Here is a 24,079-nt window from a genome sequence, read left to right on the forward strand (position 1 = left end):
ACTTGTGCATATCAAGCCATTGCGTTGAATGAGTATAGAACCCGAAATAGAATCCCCATAGATAATGTATGTATACGCGATGTTCTCTGTAGAGACGACTATCATCAGTTTCGTTCTTCGTTCGATCCGTTTCGTTTCACTGAACATTGCTCTCAACATTACCAGGCCAGCTGATTTCTTTACCGACACGACACAGAAAAAATCTCACTAAAATATGAAACCTCTGATAAGCAGGCGGCGGATATTATTTTATTTTGCAAATTTATACATAATACATTTAGGGCACCGAAAAGCAATGCGCAGAGAACAGATTAGCCTTTTTTTGTAGAATGTAAATGCCTTAAACAGATTCTTCTTCTGTCTCCGGAAGACCGACACGCAACGATACAACCTTGTGAAAATCCAAGCCGCACTGCTTGCTCGAAAACGTATCGCTCTCGATGTCATATTCGAAGAGGTACCTCATACCTACCATTCCCCCGAGTAGATAAAAACAATTATCCAACACGGCAACTGTTCTCTGAAACCGACCGAATGATCTTGGACTTGACCGTATCTGTGTCCATTGGTTTGTCATGATGTCATAGCATTCATTCGTACGGCATTCCATCACCGTCATGTTAGCTGTAGTGCAGCCTCCAAAGACGTAGATTTTTTCGTTGTGTGTCACCATCGTGTGGCTGCTGCGACTGCTAAGCATTGGCTCCATGTGAGTCCAAGAATCTTCGCCGGGGACGTATCGTAGATTATAGTTTACTGGTACCTCGTCTTCCGGGTTATCGGTAATACCGCCGGTTATGTATATGTTGTTATTACAGGCTGTGGCTGCCAGGTCATAACAGTTATACGGAACCGAGGGAATGTACTCCCAGCGGTTTCCTTCGGGTACGTACTTTTCGGCAGTACAAAGGTAAGTGTCCTGGTCGTTAAGTATGTTGTCTGTTATCACATGGAACACCCCGCACATCGCGTAAAGAGCGTTTTCTGTATTGCATAATCCGAAACCTACCCTTGGTTCGTTCATCGAAGCGATGTCAATCCATGTTGAGTTCCGAGGGTCGAATCTGTAAACCAGATCGCTACTGTTGTACTCGCCGTCGTAGCCACCTACTAGGAACACGAAGTTGCCTAACGTTGCCACAGATGCGTACTCGGCATCCGTGTACAACATTCCCGTTAACATGGGCTGTTCGTAACATGTTTCCCGTCCTGGCACTTTGTAAGAAATTGCCTCAATCTCTTCGTCTCCCGACATAAGGCCTATTACAGGTCTACTACCCCTGGCGCTGGCATGACTCGGTTCTACCAAACATTGTATGAAAGGATTTGCCGCATATTCGAGCGCTTTACCGATCACTTCCTGTAGTTCCTCATTCTCTGTGATCTGTGCCGGCAAATTAACGATGTCTTCGTGATCTAATAACGCAAACCTTATTTCTTTGAACAAAGGGACGATGTGTTTTTTGCGCGCTTCCTCCTCGTGGTCAACCCACTTCAGAATTACTTGGAGGATGCACTTTTCAGATGCAGCGATGTAGTAATCGTTGCTAAGCAACTGGTGTAGCAGTTCGAAAGATAACATCAAGAACTTCGGCTGCGAGGACAAAATCAAAAAATGTTCGCCAATATGCTTGAAGATATCCTCGCTAAGGTCGCCAAGACAGTACTTATCAGCTAGATGTAAAACACTATAATAATTCTCGATGCTTAAGTGACGAACAAGGAAATCGCAGGCGATTTCTAATAGCCATTCAACGTGAAAGAAACGTGCAGCTTCGAGAATATCCTCAATATTAGCCGTATCGAGAGTTATGTAACCGTGATAGAAATAATGCAGTAAATTGGTAAATCCGACTGGGCTTATCTCGTAAAGTTCAATTGCTTCTTGATCTTTTTCTTTCATATCGACGCTGAACATCGCGGCGAAATAATCGCTGGCCTCCGAAAGAACTTCTCGATGGGCGCGAAATGTCTCTTCTTCCACTTTCAACAAGATGTCGCACGTATAGTCGTACATCACTTGCCTTATCTATAAAACCGGAAAGGGTATGAAATAGTCGTAAATCATATCATTCATAACGTGAAATGAATAGGCAATGAAACTAGGGGTCCACGAAGAACACGCCCACTTAATGAAATGCTTAACAATTCGACTATTTTAATAATCATCACTCCCTGGTGAAAAGAATATATAGTAAACCAATGAGCTTGATATAAACCAAAACTTCCCAAAATAACTGGATTCCGTGTACGGATGGACGACTGATGAAAAGTGAATGCTTAAGTCCTAAGTGGGCTAAAAAGTATGCTACCAACCTTTTTGTATTGTGGATTTATATATTTGTGTTTCTCGTCTGAAACCTTGATCAATTCTATGTTTTCGCCGATTCTGAGAAACGTTTGTCTTGCCATTCTGATCGAATTGTGAGCCTCCGAAGAGGAATCGACTAATTTCGTTTGCGCTGCAATAAAAATAAGATTAACCAGTATGAAAGACAGAGATTAATCATAGAGACAGCACGGTATCTATCTCATTAGAAAATGAGTTATATCCTGTAAAATGAATGACCAGTTATTTCAACTCTCAGGTAGAGATCTCTGGCACCCATGCACAGGTCTGTTAAGCAATGTCCTCGTGCGCGGAAGCCCCGCGACGACTAGGCCTACACTATGAAATATTACAGAAATAATCGCTGAAAAATAATCACAAATAGTCACAAGAATCATTTTCAAATTTATAATTCAAATGTGTGAATATGTAATCAACATCAGCACAGATGACTCCTACCTGATTCAGCCATCTCCGCTACTTGCTATTGCTGTTTACGATATATGTAGAATATACATAAATGAATCTATATATATATATATATATATAATGAATATTTTTCAGCCGATAGCGAATGGTCTGTATGTAATGGTACACCAATTCAGTACTGCATTGCATGTGTGTCGTGCAGTTCTGTCGTATCATATACTTGTGTCTAGCTCGTAGCGCAACGATTTAATGTATTAATTGTGTTGAATTGGGTTGAGAGAGAGACGACGACCTACTCTTCGTTTTTTCCAAATAAAAAGTCCCCAGATCGCGATGATCTATAATCATTGATTAAAAGCGAAATTTCATGCGTGAAAATCTCCTCTTATTAAATACACCGGGTTGTTTAGTGTGATAAATGTATTTGACACTCGGGCTTTTGCTTACTCGCATAGTTTAAACGTTGATACTTACAAAAATATTTGATTGAGGATTTATATAGATACTTTCTCACCGATTGCGCAAAAATTCAGAATTTTTTGGAAAAAGTACGATCAAATGGATGTTATATCCAAATCGGATGGAAATGAAGTCATGTTGGTACCTTCGTGAACATACCTTTCTTACTCACGAGCTCATCAGCAGCTTCGTACTTTTCAAGTTTAGTTTCTTGTTCGATTACGTCTTATTCTAAGATTTCCCTCTCGCTAACAGTTCGGTTTAATCCGTTTAATAAACGCAATCCTGATGTCAAACGTACCGGCTTTGCTGGTACTACATACATACATATACTGCGCAGTTCTGAGATCCGTCTTTATGGTACTGCGTCGTTTTGAGACTGCGTTGCTGACAGTAGACTGTGATCCCGATTGATTTGCTAATTAAGGGAAAAATAACCCAATTCTCATAATGATAATATTTGTTCGCATAATGATAATGAATTAACAAAAATAAAACACTCCGTACTTTTCGTCATTGGCGGATTCTCAAGTTGAATTCAACACTTGACGTAGCATAGAAATAATAACAATGCGTCTAATATTTTATCGTGGCAAACTGCCCAGATTGTTACGCGTATATAAAATACAAGCGAAGTACAAAGGTCATTTTCTTTTGATCAGTGTAGATCCATGAATGTGACCCAAAAACCTAGAAATGTAATATTTCCAATTCTTTGATTAGATTCTTTAGAATCACTGGAAACTAGCAGCTGCTAATGCTTTTGATTCATCTTATATATATTTCAATGATTGTGTCTATCTGTTGCCAATGTAATTTTAACAAACCGAATGAAAAGTACAAGATTTAAGAGTTTGATAGAATATGTTCGAATATAGATAGGCTCGATGGTTTCTGAAAATGATATATGTATAAATATAGATAGGCATCCGATTAAGAGAGGCATGAAAAAAATATATGACGAGGTTTTCCGGTGGCTATAAAGGTAAAGCACAGACTTCTTATTGTTCACTCATCGCGTCACATCGGACATCAAATAGCAATGAACCGCGACCTTTTGCTTCAGTTAACTGCTTGCGCTTAACGTCCAATATGACAAACCGTGACATCACGTACATTACCCCTTGAGAGCCTTTCCATGGTCACCAGTCTGTTCGATTCATTGTGGGGCACACAGGATGACGTTGTAAAAATATACACGCAGAAAGCTGCAAAGAATCTCATGGTTTTCACAGCCGAGGGCTGGGAGAGAATACGATAGGTGTCAGGGCAGTTTTTCAAGAACCGGAGAGCGTTCTAAACCGATTAAGAAATCTTTTCAATGATTTATGAACGCCTCTTTTGAAGGTATCTGGAGCTGAACGAAATATTCTTTTCGAGTTCAAAAGGAGGGCCACTGAAATTTCAGGCACGGGCAAGATTTCATGTTCGCAGTAAGTTGTCAATAGTATTTAACAGTCGGAATCAAACGTGAATTAAACTAGCCGTTTCACAACAACATTATTTTATGCTAGATACATTTCTAACGTGTCCTCTTCAACTGCTCATAGCAATTCGTCGGCGAATATGGCGACAACGTATGCACCGTATATTTGCACGCTTGATGATGCTGCATTAGCAAAAGCGAAAAAGGAACTAAATGAAGTCCCGAAAGAGAGAGAAGGCCAGATAGCAAAACTTCGAGAATTGATACTGAAAAAGCCTGGCATAACCTGCAGAACAGGTGAGATATTCACAAGAGTAACATTATATAATTTTTATTCTTGAAAATCTTGAAGTGAGAAAGATCTCTTATATATCTGTATGTACGTCATTTTTACGGACGCTATCTAAAAGTCGATGTGCATTTAGTGTGTTTTGAATACAAACACAAGAACTAAAAACAGCAGTCATGTTATTGAATAGGCAACCTACGAAAATGCTTAATTCATAACGCGATTCCCATTATGTACTCTTCAAAGTGGTGGCGTACATTTTTATTTTCACGATTCTAAAAATAATTTCTAGATGCCAAGTTCCTTATTCGCTTTCTTCGTCGAAGCAAATTCAGCGTAATCGCAGCTCAGAAGATGATAGAAAATTTTGTCATCGTAAGAGCTTCGGAAAAACACGGTATTCCGAAATGGTTTCATGGCGTCAGTCCATACAGTGAAGACATGATGGAAATAATGGATACTCTGTAAGAATGTTTCTGCTATTATCATGATAATTTTCAAATTCATTGATACTTGTTATTTCTTAAAACGAACAAAAATGATTTCAATCGGCTCGACTGAGACCACTTATACTTTTCAATATTTACGGTAATATATTTCAGATATACCACACCATTACCCGGCAGAGATAAAAATGGGGAGAAAATCTTACTGATACGAACCGGTAAATATAATCAAAAGGCTGAAAATTCTGTTATCAATTTATCGATTTTACTGAAGGTCACATTTCGTTATATTTCACAGGAGCCTGGGATCCAAAGCGTCCGGAGATGTTCGAAAATTTGTTTCGGTATGGTCTTATGGTTACCGATATTTGTCTGCGTGACGAGGCAACCCAAGTACATGGATTCACGATCATCTGTGATTTCGAAGGATTCAGTGCGTCGCATGCTTCTTATTGGACCTATACGATCGTAAAAAATGCCATGAATTGCTGGCAGGTATGAACGATATTTTCGGATTGAAACGATTGTGCCTACTATGAACTGAATTTCCCATTTCAACGGGTGCCAAATCAGTTAAAAGACGAACGCTTTAGATTTTATAATTCATTCTTCCACCTAGGATACTTACCCAAACCGTAACAAGGGGGTCCATTATTACAAAGCGCCGAGGATATTCGACGCTGTTTACTTTATGATGAGCGGTTTTATGAAAGAAAAACTAAAGAAACGCGTAAGTGTGTCAGTTTTCATCATATGCTTTACGAAATATTTGTTAAAGGAAAGAACATATGTTGAAGTGATATTGAGTTTCCTCTAATTTTCTTGCCTTCCTAGATTCATTTTCATAAAAGTCTGGATGAATTGACAAATGCTGTGAACAGGAAATCACTTCCAAATGAATACGGTGGAGTTGCTGGACCTTTAAAGGAAATCAATCGTAAGTCAATTGACGTCCATCTATCGATAACAGCATAGATTTCTTTTGATGACAAAACTATTTCCTTTTTTCTAGAAAATTGGAAACTGGAACTGTGTAAGAACAAGGATGAACTCGATTTGCTGAAAATCCTCGAAGTGAACGACAACGAAATATCTTCGGACTGGAGTAAGACTAACGTTAGCGACCAGGACAAAGATATGAGTGGAGTCGCTGGTTCTTTCCGCAAATTGAACACCGACTAAAACCTTATCACGCATATATTGTATCTACTTAGTCGTACCAAAACAGCATGTACCTATAAAATTTATTAATGTGACGTCATTGTATCTGGTGTGAGGGACCATAGTTCCACAGGGAGACTTGAAATACGACTCGATTCCTGCACGGTGGAACCGGGCCCTGTTACAGCGAACAGATTAATGAAGAGAATATTTCGAACAATTCCGTTGCTTTTATTTCATTAAATTGGTACCAATTCGATGTTACATCAAAAAACAGTAAATCACAGGTTTGTTCAAACGTGGCCGCTGTGCCCTCCAGTAGTCACGTGACTGTTTCAATGGTCCAATAATGTGACGTCACAATACAACAGGCAAATGATCAATTATAAACTATATAGCACAGGATTCAATAAACACAAATAAAAGCACATACATAACAACTGTACAATTAATAAATCCAACCATAAGCTTTCATTCAAAGTAGTATCATTTGTCTTTTGATGGCCGTATAATTAACTCCAATATGCCGGCCTTCGTTTGTCCAAAAATAAATTGAAAATTTCTTTTCATTGAACTGAAATGAAGGCCAGTTTGTCGGAATGAAAAACTTTTGGTAGGAGATTTCAGCAAAATACAATTTTACAGTAGATTTTTTTTTCATATTCGGTGAATTTCAATCCCTATACAATCATTAATAGTACAAAGCTATACGTTATATTTTCTATAGTGAAACGAAACATAATTTACGAAAGAATATAGATAGCACCTGCAACAGTCATATTCAAGTAAAAATTATCATTAAAGTTCATTACCAACAATGATCATGAAATATGTCAACTACGAGATGCCGCTTTTAATATAATGTTACAATACGATGTATTATGATAACGACCGAAGTATTTACTGTACATACATTCAAACAATAATTCGTCATAACACCAGAGTCATTTTGAGTTAGCAGTGTTGCGAGAATAAAGCAATGAATTTTTTTTTGGTTGTTTAATTTAACCACCGATTCTCTTATAATCCTCTTGAAAACGTTTGCGTTAATATCGCCGTCCGTAATACTGAAATGGAAAGAATGCATTTTTATGAATATAGGTACCCCAAGTTATGCATCGTAGATTTTCATTTTATGAATCACGATTAAATAAATCAAATGAACAAATGGAAATATAGTCAGAAATGTGAAAGCAAATATAGAAATAAAAGAGTTTTTCGGTTGTCGAAGAGTTTTACTGATTCAAGTGTTTAAGTAATGTAGCATAGTTTGTTGGTCCATACCTTCAATATACAAACGTTTATAGCAAGAGCAAACCACTCGATGGGGTAGCAATTCGTGTATTGTGCAAAGTCACTTCTTAACGAGCGGTTACTCAAATACAATACTAACAGAAGTGTGTTACTCGTATCTCAGCAGAAAAACTTGCAATAATTACGAGCTAGTGTTTTACTTGGTTGGATCATGGAGTTATAAGACTTCAGTCTTAGTCTTATTACCCCAAGGTTGGATTGACGATAAAGATTCGCTAGTGCGTAAAAGGTATTTTACAACGATAAAGATGTCAGCGAAGGTGCAGAAGCTCCATGGCCGCATATAACATACCTTATATTGGCAATTGTGGTGTATAATGTTATCAGTTATGAAATTTTGTGCACGTAGGTATCATGTCTTTTTACTCATGCACATCTATATACGTAACATAAATTTAAGAGAAAAAAGATTTGAATGAAAATCATAAGTTACGTCTATTCATTGTGTATATTCTAAACATAAGAACGTAAAGTGATTGACAAAATGTATAAAGGAACGCTCGGTACGTAGCGGCCAAAATCGTGAGGACTATTTTGGAAAAACAGCCAGGTAGCGAGCGTTTGGTGTGGTAACATAATGAATAATTTAAAATGTATAATATGAAATATACGTAGATATACATATATACTCGAATTCATAGAAAATTCGTACCCAGATCGTTGAAATTTTTTTCGGATAGTTTCTACATCATTTCTGAGCCGTGGCGTGCACCGACGAGCACCTTACGAATTCTCTTGCGGACGTCGGAGGTGGGAGTTGCCGGTAGGAAAGCTCGGTCCTGAAAGCCCTGCAGGGACACACATACACACGGTGGATTAGTCAAATCAGATTCATAAGCTATTAATGACGCCTATTATTCTTGAAGACATGTGATAAAATGTCACAAACGTGCACAACACTTAAAAATCGAAAACACTAGTTTTTGCAATTAACGTAGGTCTTAAACAACACTGGCAATAACTGGATAAGGAAATGTACAAGCAAACAGGGTTTTAACGGAATCTTTTTGGATTAAGATAATGTTCGGTCTTTTCGACAAAGTGACCATTTAGGAATATTTTTTAGGTTTGATAAGGCATATGTCTGAATGCAGCAAAGCATTTCTGGAGCGATGCTTATCACAATCGAAGCCATACATCGTTGCGAGCAGTTCTATGACGCAAAATAGCACAAACGCACATTAGAAGCATGGACATAGGAACGGATATGACCGATTTTTTTAAAAGTTTCATTTTTAATTAAAAAGCGTATTTCCATTCCTATTCATATTATACAAAACACAAAAAGCAATTGCACTGATAGAATCTCATGAATCAGTTTGTTGGTAATACATGTAGTCTGAATGAGAAAATCAAAAATTAATTTTTGATATTCGGAATAAATGCAATGTTTAATTACCATATGGAAAAGGAGCATTATTCGGAAAAAATAAATGGCAATTCGTTTCGTTCGAAACTAGATTTTATCAAATAAGAATGATGACGATGAAATCTAAAACGATTAAATGCTTTAAGCAAGCAAAACTTACGGAGTTAGCAGGATGAAGTGTTGACATGCCTGATCGTGAACCAGCACTTACCACTGGGTTCACATTGCCACCCTCTGAAGACATGAAAGTCGGATGAAAGTATTTCCTGTTCGGTTCAAGGTGTGGCATTCTTAAAAAAGTAATAGAAACAAAGACATATATAAGTATTGGTGGCATTCATCCTTATCAATTAACGGTTTATTCCATAATTTCTGACATGAAATAGAAACTCTGAGGTATACACAAAGAATTTCCATCACCTTTCTGCAAGTTCGTAGTACTTTTTCGCGACCTCCCAGTCGACATCCATGGGTGGGGCCAAATCTAGGGCCAGATGTCTGTCCAACAGCATTTTATGACAACGAAGGCCGAGGTTGACGTCTTGTAGATGAGATCGAACTTGCGACAACGATTTAGACGCGTTTGGTAGATCAACATCCACCAGTTGTTCAAGCCGTTTCTGCAATTATGAAAAAGAATATATGATTGTTAGATTTAAAAGAATGAAAGATTCTCATTTGAATTGCCAGAATCTGTAACTAAACTTCTAAATGATGAATGTTCCATTGCATAGCTGTATCAACAAACTTATAATTTCGATGCACAATAGTAAGTCGCAATAGTAAGCCATGCTTTCATCCATACGCAACGTATTGAAATTATTATCATTGCGAATTTCAAAATCAAAATGACTGAAAATGAAATATCAATAAATGTCGAAGACAACGCATAACAGCTTGCGATGTTATGAGGAATTCTAATAAAGTGACGAAGCATCAAAATAAGCGTAATTGAATGAATTATACATTCAGACCACGTTTACCTTAACAGGAGCTGTGTCGATTCTTCGTCTTGGGACGTAGGAGACAGTTTCATAGATTCCTGATTTGCGGGGGCCAAATTCATTCGACTAAAACAGTGCGTACGTTACGTTTTTTTCTCATATCCAATAAGGCAATCACAGTAATACAATGCTTTCACTTATTCATATAACAATGATTAAGATATTGTTTGTGCGACGCATGCATGTTCATTGAACATTTTTTTCACATTGATAAAACTCAAACAAACGTGAACCACTCATTATCTATTCGATTTCATTAGACTCGTTGTCATTTATCACTGTAACGGGTTTAACAAGCGTATCTAGACCCAGTCCCTCAGTCCAGCTGGGTTTAATGCCCACTGAGTGAGGATAAGTCCATTTTCGTTTTTCTTAGTTTCGGAATCACACGTAAATCCAAAACGAGAAACTGGATCATGATTGGGAGTGGAGTTCTTTGAACAGCATACAGTTACATGAGTTATACGGTAAGTGTATTGGGGCATGTTAGGCCGTCATTCAATCGAATTGTCTGTCATGTAATTGACTCACGTAACTGTAAACTGTTTTTTCTTTAAATAATCGTTTATATAATCACTTCACACAAAGACATTAGACTCTTGTTTTAAACTTACTTCAATATGTAGAGGGTGATCTTTGAACTTCCTTCCCATATAAGCGTAACCAGAATCGAAGTATCCAGAAGGTGTATAGCTTGGATAGTAGTTATACGATACAGGTAACGGAGGAACACTCTACAATTATATTCAATAACGAATTGTATTATCTAAACAAGTCAGAGGTGCATCCAGGAAAATAGGAAGGCCGGGGTTCGGAAAGAAAGATAAGGCGTTATTTGGATAAAGCAGCCATGTCAAAGGCCACGAGTGGGGTCCCACACTCGGTGTTAAGATATCTTTGAAGAAATTCATCCTGAAAGATTCAAATTCCTCGGATGAGTGTAAAATCTGCAGGTGTTAACTATCTCTGCCTTCACGAAAACTAAAAGGGAAGGCAGGGTCCCAGGACTCAATGAGGCTCAATGAGGTCCAAGGACATTGAGTCTTCAACGCAAGAAATTAGGTGTTCCAGGCAGTTTGAGAGACTACGTATGATTACAAGGTATCGATACATGCCAGTTGTGTCCGGACAGGTCTACAGATCCACAATGAAGACTTTGTCGGACACATCGAAAGTGAAAGTTTCAAAAAACGAAGGATTGAAAAGTTTCAAAAGGTGATTTCCAATTTTTATATGATGAATCTGTTGGTAGAAGTAATATTGATAAACGTGGTTTTGGCTTTGATGAATGGTCTCTTCGAATGCTTGTTATACATACGCTAGCTCTTTGATGTCTTCGTCGTGGTTTCCAATGTTCATCAGGATGATAACTCTGGTGTGATGACAAATTCAAACCGCCCTGAAACAGTAAAACTAAATTCATACATGAAGATCTAACAAATCGTTCAACATGCAAACGGAACCCACGCAACGCGTAGATTCAATTCGTTTAAGCAGCTGTTAGTGAATGCGTTGTACATATATGGGTAAGCTACTCCTAATAATAAGAATAATAATTTCCTTATAATTTGTCCCCCTGCATGGCAATAATTTGGTTAGACACCTAAAGCATCAAACAAAATCATGTTAAGACTAAGCTTTTAATATTTGACTTCTATTGGAGAACGAGGATGACAATAACAATTATTCTATTAAACGCTTGAATGTAAATGATATAAGAAACATGTTATTTTCTCTTGCAAAACACATGATATTCAACTCGTTGGGTAGATAGAAAAGCCATATGAATGGATTTTAGTGAGGTGCAAAGCAAATTTCTCCAAACAAATGTAGTCATGGTGTAAAACATAGACGTAAATTTCAATCGAGTATATAAGATATACGATGGTGGTAGGTAAGAAGCGGTTATAGGTAAATGCCTTTGTATTTCTAATCCGGGAGCGTTTGTTGTAATGTGTATCTATCGAAACAGAGCTGAGGTGAGAGGGTGACAGGGTACACAGCAACCATATCAAACTGACTTCAAAGAGATTCCACGATTTCATGAAAAATAACTTCACACTGCAAACAACACCGTTTCATCGTTAAACATAATATTCCTCTTCTTGGTATTCTTATTGTATATACTATAATGTATTCCTTACGTGGATCAGTAATTGGTGATAATGTTTTAGCACTTCTATCCACCCAAAAGTTAAATTACACAACATATTTCACCTTTTTATATCATTTTTTCTATACGCAAAAAAGAATAAATGTTCGAAAATGACATGCATAACATGTATGTTATCCGAATAATCATCGAGGTTCCTTCTGCATGCAGACATTTGTCACGAACATTATTTCTTTCTTTTGTAATTATTAATATAATTCTAACAATCATTCTGCAGGTGAACTGAAAATAAGCTTGTTTTCGAGCAAGGTAGTCTGAGCCTCAAATATAAAATCAAAATTAATTTGATTTATCACATTTTTTATACCAGGTCGTTAATTTAGATCACAATTCACCCGCACAAGGTTTAAGGGTTTCTCACGAAGAAGCAAAATGCTGCGGTGCTAGAAAACGCACTTATACTGTGAAAGGAACAGCTTGGTTTTACCTTATCAGAGGCATTTCGCTGGGACTGATAGAAACGTCACTCCGCCGACTGCAAAATTATATAAAGCCGAACTTAATTCAGAACTTAGGGCATCGAAAGTACCGCGTTTTAATATCCCTTATAGAAATGAGTCTTAATGATTTAATCCACACGCGATTAGTGAATTCCGTGAGTTTTATCTAAACTTTTATCATCCGACAGATTGAACTATATCCTCAATTACCTGCTCGGCAGGCGGCGCTTCTTGTTGTGTTGTATCGTCTGCCGTCGTTTCATTTACTGCTGGCGCTTCATCCAGCTTATCCTCAGCATCACCCTGGTCTTTGGGCAAAGTGCTCTGCAACGATGGCTCATCGGTTTTATCTTCCTCGTCTTCGACGTTCCTAAGCGAAATACTTCGAGGTGGTGACTCGAGGTCTTTCATCGATATGCTCTGCGGACCGGGCTCATCACCCGACTGCAGTGGTTTAGCTTGTACACGAACTCTCTCGTGGTGATCTTCATCATCTTCTGCAACCTCATCGTAATGCTTGCGATACGTCTTCTTTGGCGATTCAGCGTGAGAAGAAGCCCCCGTTGTGAATACCTTAATCTTCCTCTTCTCCTTTTGGGATGGCAAGGTTTTTTCGATCATCGCGGCCTAATACAATACAAGGGGAGCAATTAGATTCTAGTCTGGGAGATGAGAATTATGGCATCGAATTGATTTGAGCGCCATGGCTGCCTTTTAATTTTGAACGTATTGGAATTGTCAGTAATGGATTAAGTTGGCAGTTATGTTTTTTTTTACCTTGACACGAATTCTGTCAAAGACAGAGGAATATTCGCCAGGGTGAATGTGATCGGAGAAATACAAATCGTAATCAATTGCCGAGCGTCTACCGTAGGATTCCGACGGTTTGTAATATTTATCAAAATATTTATACATTTGATCTTCGCCTCCTTCGCTCAAAGCGCGTCTTCTCTTGCGACGTTCTTCCCGCGCTTTTAGAATGTCGGCATCGTAATCCTTATGGCGGTACAAAACACCGTACGTATTGTAAGCAGACGATTTCCGGTCGGTGTGTTTATCTTCTAGATCGTCGATTTCCGCCTCGTAATGTTTGTCGTTATTTACCGGCAGACGAGGTTTTCGCATGACTTTCGGTGACAGGACTACATCGTCAACATCTTCATCCAGAGAAGCTGCCTTTCTATAACGGGATCTAAAAGGAGTGTATGATGATGTGTATGGCGTATAGGCCGGCGTTGAAAGGTGTTTACGTTCCGTGTATCTTTTCATATCGTTATAGCCGAATGCCCGATCCGCGTAAAGCCTAACAGGAAGAGACAAATCGCCCGTAACATCCGAGCTACGTGTTTCAATTTTCTCCTTGTGATTGACGTTTTTGTCATATCCTTTGTATATATCGTTATCCAGATTGCTATTGACGAAATCATCGGAACGAAGATCGTGAAGAATTTTAGAGACATTTGCTTTCACCTGGCTGCATACTTCACCATCACCCGTGGCTTCTTCGTCATCCGAGTCTAAATAGTAAGAGTGATCCGTAGTCAGCTCTCGGTGATTTGATGTTGTTTCGTCATCAAAACATTCATCTTCCAATTCATCTTCGTCGATATAAGGGTTGCTCTTAATTGGCTTACTGCATATTGCGTCAATAGTTTGTTCCATTTCGAAACGTTCCTGCGCATGGTCCTTTGCCAAGCTCTCGGCCCGATCTACCAGACCTTTACCGAGTGATACGTGCAAATTTGTGCTATCTTCCAACTCGGCGAGATACTTGGCCGTCCGCGAAGAATAAACTTTTTTCGGCGGTGGAAAATTCATTTGGGGTTTTAGGGTAGTAGCTGCAGTTACGTAGGTATCCAATTCGTTTCTTTTGAAGTCGAGATCATCTTGACTTTTTCGGCGTAGATTTTGATGATGATATTTCAACAAGATTGGATTTCTCAAGCGGACGCGGCGACGATCCTCATCTGTGATCTTGGGCCTTTCTGGAGATATAGTCGAGGAATAGACCTTGCGTCTGTAAACAGCGCTGCTCACATCCGTATCAGGCTTGACGGAGTCCATTTTCCATTCATTCTGATGACAAATTAAATTCAATATCCAGTTACTAATGTCTAAATAAGCAATACCTTTCATGTTGCTTTGTATAATTGTTTTAAAAGTAAATTTAGTTCTGGTGTACTGGGCTATTTTAGATATGGTGGCCGTGTACCCCTCTCTGCCTCTGCGTGGTATTGATTCTAAGACAAAAATTATCTTTTATCAATAACAAAGTCTGATTATTGTTGCGCAAATGGGTTGTGAAAATTAAAATGGAAATAAAAGAGGCCCAAATAGTCCAACTATTCGGTGAAAAACGCGCAAAAGCCGAGTTGATTATTGGATGAAAGATGAGATAAAGGTTGCAAGATGAAGCTTTAATATTCGAGAAAAAAAGAAAAATGATGTACCTCCTGGATTAGTCTGAATTTAAACCTTACTTCAACATACCCAACAGTTTTTATGTTATCTACGCAACTGTACTTTTTAGCGGTTCATGGCTATATATGAGAATTTGGCCAGCAGTGTGCATTGTTTGACTACAAAGCATGTGAATCATGTGATTTTACCCTCGCAAATTTTCTCATTCCGATTCTTAATCATTTTTGGAGATTTTATTGTGCTTCAATTCAAATCCAACTTTGTGCACTACCTTCACATATCTACATTCTTAATTCATCTGTTTATAAGTTAGTTGAGCTTTATATATATCACACTCGTTCTAATGTTATTTTGGCACTTTCAACTATCCGTTAACCGTTTTAATTCCAGAAGGTACGCAAACCATGCTTGGATGAGCTTATGACTTACCAGCTTTGACGTAATGTCGCTCAAAAGGCGGGCATCGGCATCACGGCTCGCTCTCAGCCGAAGATCATTGTCATCGAGCGTTGAAGTTACAAGACGGTTGGCCTTGCGATGCGTTGTATAATCAATATCATCTAAATCGTCATCATAACCTGAACGCAAGGAATAGAATTTACGTCTATTAACATGGTTACTAAACAACACATTTTCTCCGGGGATTTATGTAACCTTGAAAAATGAAACGTTGCCGTTGAAACGGTTCATTTCAGTTCTTTATAGTTCTATAGTTAGCTGAATAAAAATGTAGTGTTATTTATTTCTGCATTCTTCATCATGTCACAACAGGAGATCTGGATGCAGCTACGGAAGTCGGTTATCTAGTGCAAATTCAACCCCAAAATAGAAATCGCTGAGCAGCAGAATTTATACCAAACCATGCGGTATACAAAATTTGTTTTTTTTTGTTGTTCTCTAATAACTGCATTTTATTCTTAGTGCTTTTCGCTTACTTTAGCAATGCAGTAATTCCATTTTGAAATACATTATAATGATGCAAAATGGATAAATAGTGAATTAATGAGTCAGACTTTCACAGCGCGCAAAAAAGCGACCGAACGCGATAGAAGACCTGTTTAACATACAAGATGAAAATAGCTACGCAACGTCTGGTAGATGTCTAGAATGTAAGATTCCCACTATGCCGAGATTGTACGTGTATTAGTATAAAAACCCAATGGAATATTGAGTTACCTGCAAGTTAACTTGTAAACAGGTGTTTGATTTACCCGCTTGTTAATAGAAGCCTTGTACCGCAACTTCATTCTAACTTAAACACATTATTACTCTGCTATATTTTATCCTTTAGGGATTACATTATTATTCATTTGCATACATTCTACATTCGTAATTCATATATTACGAAGTGTTACATTTGGTAACGTCTTAATCCCAATATATTCTATCCATAAATTCATTATCAGTATAAACCTTACTCTAATTCTCCTAAAAAATCAAGTTCTTCGATATGAATCATGAATATGAAAATAGTTGATTTTGGATCTATAACCCGTGTCCTACATACATACCAACATTTGGCCGTCGGTGATATTGGGTGGAAGTTCGGTAAAAATCGACCATTTTGGGTTCCGAGATGGGACTATAGTCGGTACTTGTTGATTTCGTTCTGTTGGACGTCTGGGTGGTTGACTTGTTCTTAAGTATAGATTGTCCCCTACTACCACTCGGACCCTGAAGTAACAAGATTAGATTTGAATAAGACTGACAGTTAAGAAAAAAAAGATACCAAAAATCATGACCCAATATATCTCAGTAAACGCAAGGTTTTATGCAGCTTTATCGTACAAACAATATTAACTTTTTCTTAGTAACAGCACAAGTTCGCAACAGAGAATTTAAGTACTTTATGTTTTAACTCCAAAGGTTGATGGCAAATTCATCATAATCATCTTTTATCGCATGCACCACGAGATATTTGTATAGCCATCTGCATAAACCTAGGCGATAGATCTCCCAGGGTTTTGTCTAGCTTTGCTGCATGAAAATACCTATAGATATTTGAAGACGGAACGTTCAGCGTAGTTTTTCCAGACATCAAACTGACGACGGAAATGATAATATACGTTTGATCTAAGTATAAACTTAGCATAAACAAACGCCAAATAACGATTATCTTACGTTGCACAATGTTTATTCTGTGATCCTTGACTTACTTTTTTTCGATGAGAATTATTCTCGCTAGAGTTAGATTATACAACCATATTCTGCTGTATTCCTTAAATTCTATCGAAAATGATTGTGGGAAAAAGCCTTATCTGTTACACTTTATTCAAAAATGATTTGAAATTATGAACATGATCGATCAATAGGGTAATTCGAAATAAATACTATGAAAACTGTCCCGATGGATATGAAATACCTTGAAGTCTATATACATTAAAATGCAACATTAACGTTGACAAAAATGTATGCTTTATAAATAATATTCCTATGATATATAATCGATGCTCTTTTTCGATACCAATCTGAAAATCCATAAAACTATTCCGGCGAAATCATGTAATTAATATCCGATCGCTAAACAAAAACAACGTGAAAAACCTGAATCCATGTTGCCCTCGCAAGACACCCGCTCTATCGATAAGAAACGAGCAAGCAGCCCTTCACAAGCAGCCCGAAGTGTCTAGTATTGGTACTGTCTGGGTTAATACTTTATAACGTGTGTGAGTGTTGACGCATTGGTCACGTGGGTTCGGTTGTACACGGATGAGTGCTTACTGCATCCGGGTGAACTAGATTTACATAAAATCATCATCTTCTTACAACAACTTAAGAAGGATGTTTCCTTCGTAATCGGCTCTTAACAACGTTGTGACCTTTTCTCAAGTACGAGTAAATGAGGTGAAAACAAGCCGCAAGAAGGGCTCCTTATTAAAAAACCGACAGTTCACTGTTAGTTCACTGTTAGTTAGAAGTAAAACCACAATCAGCAGTTGGTTGTGTTCGTCATCCAAACGATTTTAACGTAGAAAAACACAAACTCCTGGTCTGGTATACAAAATCGGACCATAGTGCCGTTATTTATGGTGGCTGATAAGGGCCATAGTGTAAAATTCCTGGTATGTAAATGAGGGCGCCTTAACGCCAGAACGCCAAAACGAAAAAAAAACGTCAAATTTTCTCTGAAAGTTCGTTATCAACCACGTAAAATAATTCTATATATGCAAATTTATGCAAATTACACACAAGATCAACGCTCCAAATTGAAAAATAATTTCACTGTGGATGAATGCTTGTTTTGGCGGTTGCGCCAAAACGGAAATAACCGCGCCAAAACGAAATAATCTCTGTTTTGGCTCGCCAAAACGAACTTTTAGAGAAATTTCGACGTTTTTCGTTGTTTTGGCGGGGGCGCCAAAACGGAATTTTCTTTGTTTTGGCGCGCCAAAACGAACTTTCAGAGAAAATTGGACGTTTTTTTTTTCGTTTTGGCGTTCACTATAGCCCTTATCAGCCACCATAGTTATCTATCACATTTTCGCTGTTTCAGCCGAGCCACGAGCCAACTTAGTACATCTTTGTAATTAGTATATCAATTATTGTAGCTAAGGCATTGCATACATTTTGTTACGGAATTATTTGTCCGTTTTGCTGAAGCATAGGAATTTATATCAGTTAACTAAGTCAACGAATGCGCAAATATGCGATTCGATGAATAACACATCGTGCTCGAAAAAAATAATTTTCATATGATGACTAAAATATACGTAACCTGTTGGGAGATAGTCGGCATTCACTAGTCATTTGCTATATGCTCAACTCACCCAGGATTTCGTTAATTTTGATTTGAAACCGATAGAACGATAGCCGAGATTATGCGCCATGATTTTATCCGTGTATCTTTAGGCAATGAGTTTATTCCTCGCGTGTTCCAATTAGAATAACTTTGAACTTGCCTCCGCAATAAGGACTAAACATTTTTCGTTTATGTATAGCGTTCTTGTATTAACGGAGAAAGCCTGTTTGTAAACTTAGTTAAAAGTTATTACTTTTAAAGATGAAAAACCGTTTTGAATAGAAATAACAAACGGTCCACTTCGACCCACTCATGGTCTTAAGGCGTTGGACTCAAAATGTATGCAAATTGGCGATGAATATCTACCCTTCGACATCTGAAATATAATCATTCCACCAATAAACGGTTCAGTTTGCAACCAGAATGGAAATTTAGGAAATGAGTAGAACAGTGTAGATATAAAGGGTTAGGTTATCTTGCAAGTAACGAACATACGTTAATCCATGGACAAAACGAGACTGTTGTTCGTTTTAGAGTCCATGGTTTATCTACTAACTTTGAATTTAAGATTCTAAAAGTGCAACAGGTAGACCTCGAACTTGCTTTGAACTAGTATTCGAATGCTTGTTTGTAGCTGTACGGCCGTCAGTAGACTATGACGTCATTAAAACCAGGCACTATAAAAGTCACGTGATCGTGATCGGGTTTCTTACGCGATATCTTTGAGTTTTTTCAAAACCTAGCCCTTGTATTTAAAATCGAACTACGAAAAAATTCCCTATTTATGATTCTAAACACGATATCTTGTATAAAGTAATTAGTTTTCAGATAAATCGAAAACTTGTATTTGAAAATAGTCCCAATGTCTGTGGGAAATCATCTTTTCATCTTAAGATGTAAGATTGTATTCATGATGAATATTACCAAATAGCATACAGACTCTATGTAACTTTGTGTTCTTTTTAGTGCTACTGATAAAACAGTAAACTTCATATATCCGATAAGTAATGGGAAATTGTTTCGCGTGTTTCGAGGGAGATACAGCGCTTCATATTTCAGCATAATGATACCTTACATCTGTCACGGTTGCTCCATCAATCAGGCATTATATATATATATATATATATATATATATATATATATATATATATATATATATATATATATATATATATATATATATATATATATATATATATATATATATATATATATATATATATATATATATATATATATATATATATATATATATATATTATATATATATATATATATATATATATATATATATATATATATATATATATATATATATATATATATATATATATATATATATATATATATATATATATATATATATATATATATATATATATATATATATATATATATATATATATATATATATATATATATATATATATATATATATATATATATATATATATATATATATATATATATATATATATATATATATATATATATATATATATATATATATATATATATATATATATATATATATATATATATATATATATATATATATATATATATATATATATATATATATATATATATATATATATATATATATATATATATATATATATATATATATATATATATATATATATATATATATATATATATATATATATATGTACGTACGTACATACTGTGACCAGTTACTCGTGACGTCATACAGGTGGGGTGAATGTGAAAATCTATTTAGTGAATCATTGGAATAATTGGAGTCCATGTTCGATGCAGTCATTATGTGTTTTGAAATCACTGTTTTACATACGATGCATATACACGCTTGCCGCAGTTCGTTTGTTGGGCGCTGTGCGAATTGACACGCCAACACAAGAACAAATGCAGAATGTATGCCACTCACCACGCAAAATCATTCCTTCTAGCGATTCACTTTTTGTTTATTTTCAAATTAATCCAGATAAAAGAAACTCTGACGTCAAATACTCGAAAAAATGATTATGTGTGACACATAGTTAGACAATTTGATGCTTGTCTTCTAGAATCATAACAAATGTAAAAGAAAAGATCTATAAATAAAATCACGTTCACCTGGGCTGGTTATAGCCTATCTAAGATAAATCAACGCATGATTCATATTGTTCGATCGGTAAGAAGGTTGACTGCATAATTTTGCAAAAACTAAAATTACTCTTGTGGTAGATATTTCTTTCTCATGATATCACAACATTAGCAACTATCATATACAGCGCACATGATGATATAATACCGACTTCTTTTCCGTGTTTGAATAATTGACCTCCCACGATGCCTTCCCTGGCTTCAAAAACAGTTTTCCAATGCATTCAAATGTATGTAAAATCTAATGGCTGCATATATATGTATATATAAACCATTTTGCCGAATTGATCGTAATGTAAATTGGATTGAAACTAATGTGGGCAGCATACGGCAAACATCAATTAATAAATGCACAGCAAACGTAATGTTTATGAAGATAGGAAAATTTTAAAGACCCTAAAGGTGACGTTACGTTAGATAGACACATATATATTGTATATTATGGTGTTATGGATGTGAATATTTTGAGAGGGAACCAACTTTCTAGGTGATTAGGTCTCGGAATGGAATGTGAATATATTGAGGGGAACCAAGTTTCTAGGTGATTAGATCTCGGAAGAGACATAGAATAAGTTAGGGTTGAAAACCATGCTTTTTTGTTTTAGCTTTATTTTGCTGGGTTTTCAATGACTAGTGGGTTGTCGAAAAATGCATCAGGGGATTTGGTATCAGTACAAGCGTGATCTTATCTGCAACAATTCTTCGATTTCTAAAAGAAAACGCTTCGAAATGTTTTCTCTGGTTCGTTCAAATGGTTTCATACGCTAAGAAAGATAAAATCACGTTTGAGCACTTAGCGCCTTACCCCATAACTGGAACTGTATCCAGAGAAACGGACTTTCTTAGTTACCATGGGTACATGAGGTACAAGAGACCTACAAGTCAATAAACCATACACAACTTTTAAAGACTCAAGATTTGGTTTGATATATCTTTTTCTTCGTGGGGTCGGGCGGAGATACTGAAAATCAGGCCATATAAATGTTGTGCAGGGTAATGATCGCTATAAAATAACGCTTAACTGAAAATGAAATAATCTAAAGTGAAAATGTAAATTGTGCATAAACAATCTAAAAAAATTATTTACATTGTCCACTGTTAACTTAGAATAATCGATTATGATTGTTAATCTTAAGACAAAAAAAGTTTAACTGGAAAGAAATAATACATTCGTACTACGCAAGATCCCTCGATGACTTGCTATTCGTTATCAGGATCGACATGAATAAGTTAGTTTTGGTGGGTAGGTGGATAGATACTCGTGGAATCGTAATCAATTTCAGATATGTGACACACATTTACTCAGTCGTATAACACGAGAACAAATCGCTCAGGATAAGTTCTATTCTATTTTCGAAATGGGCGTTAGCATTCCTGCAGCGAGTTCTTCCATATCACCCCCTCCCCTCTCTCACTGAACAACAATACCACCGTAGATTTGTATACCCGTCTTGAGATATATATAGAAAGCGCCTAGCACTAATCTAAGTTACCTAACTAATTTACGCAAAGAACTCTTAACATAGAAATTCATTTCCAAATAAAACGCGTAATAGTCTTTATTAAACGTGATTTGCAATGTAGACATGTAGTTTGACAATTTGTATCCCCATTTTTTCCAAGTATCAAGTTACATAGTACATGTTCTTGAATATATCTGACATTTCCTCAGTTTACTTGCAAGTTATTTCACTTTTGAAAATCGATTGGCTGGACAAAATGAAAATTATATGAAAGATTAGAAATTTGGATTAATTCAAAATATATAAATAAGCTTACCTTCGATGAAATAGCGAAAAGCTGCTTGGTAATGTGCAGCTAATGGAGGGCACCAAACAAGACGCTAGTAACGCCACCTGTATAACGTTTAATAGACTAACAATCACATTGGGGGTGGAAGGTATTATACGCAGAGTAGAACAATTCGAGGTAATCCGAACTTATCATAAGAAAACCAACCTCACGTTATTTAGTGACGATCGACAACTTTTTTATTTCGGGAATTCAATTTCAAATTTTGGGGGCATATTTGCCTATTCTATTCAAAGATATTTGTGTATTATGCACAGCGTTTACATTTTCGTTTATCTAAAAAGATAAACCATATGTATGTATGTATGGAAAAAAAACTTTTGAAGAATCTGCGATCGATTTGCATGTGAATGAATGGATACCCGAAATACAAGATAGCCGTGGTTCATTTACATCAGCATCTTCCATCCCTCAGTTGCTGGAACGATGGAGCATCCCTCCGCCTTCATATTACATTACTATTGGAGCTATAAAAGGTGCGAATTCCACCTCGTTTGCCTGGCTCTATACACTTTTCTTACCAATATACGCTCATCTAGCTAGTAGTACAAGCTGTAACTTGCTTCTTCTTGAGAACTAAATGTAAGCATTTGAGTAAGCCTTCATATGTATTGTGATGTTGTTCAGTAATCCGTTAAACCATCGATGTTCACTTAGCGTTCAAAATATTTCCTAGATTAACGCAATAGACGAATCGAATGATATTTGCAGAAAGACATTTGTACACTTCTTATCGATGATTATTTTGTGCGGTCATATTCATATATATATACAAGTATACAAATTCATATATTCGAGTATACAAATAGAATATATAAAACAGAATTTTTTCATGGATTGATCGATATTTAGATATAATGAATCGTTTTAACTGGGGTTATTGATTTATTGAATGTTCCTCCGGGCAGTTCTCATAAAATCATCTTTATATAAACTATATCATAGAAAAATCGTGGAAAAAGGCAAATTATTTTATTTCAGCATATCTGTAATCAATTTTGTTTGTAAAAAAGGTCGTATGATGATCATCATCTGCCAATCAAAGCACGTCTTTTGAAGACTTTGTACATATTCGATATAACATCGTTGCGTTGCGGACTTTCTGGAGGAACAGTTGCAGCGACGAAAATGCTCAACACCA

General features: G+C 36.5%; 3 protein-coding genes across 5 annotated transcripts; 1 reads left to right on the plus strand and 2 right to left on the minus strand.

The window, feature by feature from the left end:
• Window positions 1-226: 226 nt before the first annotated feature.
• On the minus strand, window positions 227-3,808 carry LOC141902404 (kelch-like protein 15). 2 transcript variants are annotated; one of them, XM_074790111.1, is made up of 4 exons: window positions 3,725-3,808; window positions 3,377-3,635; window positions 2,317-2,462; window positions 227-2,029 (listed from the first exon to the last, which is right to left on the minus strand). In XM_074790111.1, the coding sequence occupies exons 3-4, from the start codon at window positions 2,410-2,412 to the stop codon at window positions 341-343; spliced, it is 1,785 nt and encodes a 594-aa protein (XP_074646212.1). In that variant the 5' UTR covers window positions 2,413-2,462; window positions 3,377-3,635; window positions 3,725-3,808; the 3' UTR covers window positions 227-340. The 2 variants fall into 2 exon arrangements, with proteins under 2 accessions (XP_074646212.1, XP_074646214.1); XM_074790113.1 differs by lacking the exons at window positions 3,377-3,635; window positions 3,725-3,808 and having other exon boundaries at window positions 2,317-2,824.
• An 804-nt stretch (window positions 3,809-4,612) lies between these two features.
• LOC141902744 (alpha-tocopherol transfer protein-like) lies at window positions 4,613-8,421 on the plus strand. 2 transcript variants are annotated; one of them, XM_074790610.1, is made up of 8 exons: window positions 4,613-4,650; window positions 4,768-4,940; window positions 5,225-5,396; window positions 5,535-5,596; window positions 5,677-5,873; window positions 5,998-6,108; window positions 6,213-6,315; window positions 6,391-8,421. In XM_074790610.1, exons 2-8 carry the CDS (start codon window positions 4,784-4,786, stop codon window positions 6,558-6,560), a joined length of 972 nt encoding a protein of 323 aa, XP_074646711.1. In that variant the 5' UTR covers window positions 4,613-4,650; window positions 4,768-4,783; the 3' UTR covers window positions 6,561-8,421. The 2 variants fall into 2 exon arrangements, with proteins under 2 accessions (XP_074646711.1, XP_074646710.1); XM_074790609.1 differs by having other exon boundaries at window positions 4,639-4,650; window positions 4,732-4,940.
• Window positions 8,422-10,902: 2,481 nt separating this feature from the next.
• LOC141902743 (uncharacterized) lies at window positions 10,903-22,953 on the minus strand. The gene is made up of 9 exons (XM_074790608.1): window positions 22,906-22,953; window positions 21,932-22,001; window positions 16,772-16,934; window positions 15,690-15,838; window positions 13,617-14,915; window positions 13,050-13,466; window positions 12,827-12,874; window positions 11,545-11,625; window positions 10,903-10,960 (listed from the first exon to the last, which is right to left on the minus strand). The coding sequence occupies exons 2-7, from the start codon at window positions 21,977-21,979 to the stop codon at window positions 12,863-12,865; spliced, it is 2,088 nt and encodes a 695-aa protein (XP_074646709.1). The 5' UTR covers window positions 21,980-22,001; window positions 22,906-22,953; the 3' UTR covers window positions 10,903-10,960; window positions 11,545-11,625; window positions 12,827-12,862.
• Window positions 22,954-24,079: the final 1,126 nt, after the last annotated feature.

This window comes from Tubulanus polymorphus, chromosome 3 (genome assembly GCF_964204645.1).
Source record: "Tubulanus polymorphus chromosome 3, tnTubPoly1.2, whole genome shotgun sequence".
In the NCBI taxonomy this organism is placed as follows: domain Eukaryota; kingdom Metazoa; phylum Nemertea; class Palaeonemertea; order Tubulaniformes; family Tubulanidae; genus Tubulanus; species Tubulanus polymorphus.

What these genes read in the sequence shown, in the direction of transcription:
- LOC141902404 (XM_074790111.1), bottom strand. Translation starts at nt 2,412, where the DNA reads ATGGCAAGACAAACGTTTCTCAGAATCGGCGAAAACATAGAATTGATC. An exon ending in TAAATCCACAATACAAAAAG is followed by an intron (nt 2,030 to 2,316) that starts GTTGGTAGCATA and finishes CCGGTTTTATAG; the next exon opens with ATAAGGCAAGTGATGTACGA.
- LOC141902744 (XM_074790610.1), top strand. Translation starts at nt 4,784, where the DNA reads ATGGCGACAACGTATGCACCGTATATTTGCACGCTTGATGATGCTGCA. An exon ending in ATGGAAATAATGGATACTCT is followed by an intron (nt 5,397 to 5,534) that starts GTAAGAATGTTT and finishes AATATATTTCAG; the next exon opens with ATATACCACACCATTACCCG. An exon ending in AATCTTACTGATACGAACCG is followed by an intron (nt 5,597 to 5,676) that starts GTAAATATAATC and finishes TATATTTCACAG; the next exon opens with GAGCCTGGGATCCAAAGCGT.
- LOC141902743 (XM_074790608.1), bottom strand. Translation starts at nt 21,979, where the DNA reads ATGGTAACTAAGAAAGTCCGTTTCTCTGGATACAGTTCCAGTTATGGG. An exon ending in GCGACATTACGTCAAAGCTG is followed by an intron (nt 14,916 to 15,689) that starts GTAAGTCATAAG and finishes ATTTGTCATCAG; the next exon opens with AATGAATGGAAAATGGACTC. An exon ending in TTGACAGAATTCGTGTCAAG is followed by an intron (nt 13,467 to 13,616) that starts GTAAAAAAAAAC and finishes GTATTGTATTAG; the next exon opens with GCCGCGATGATCGAAAAAAC.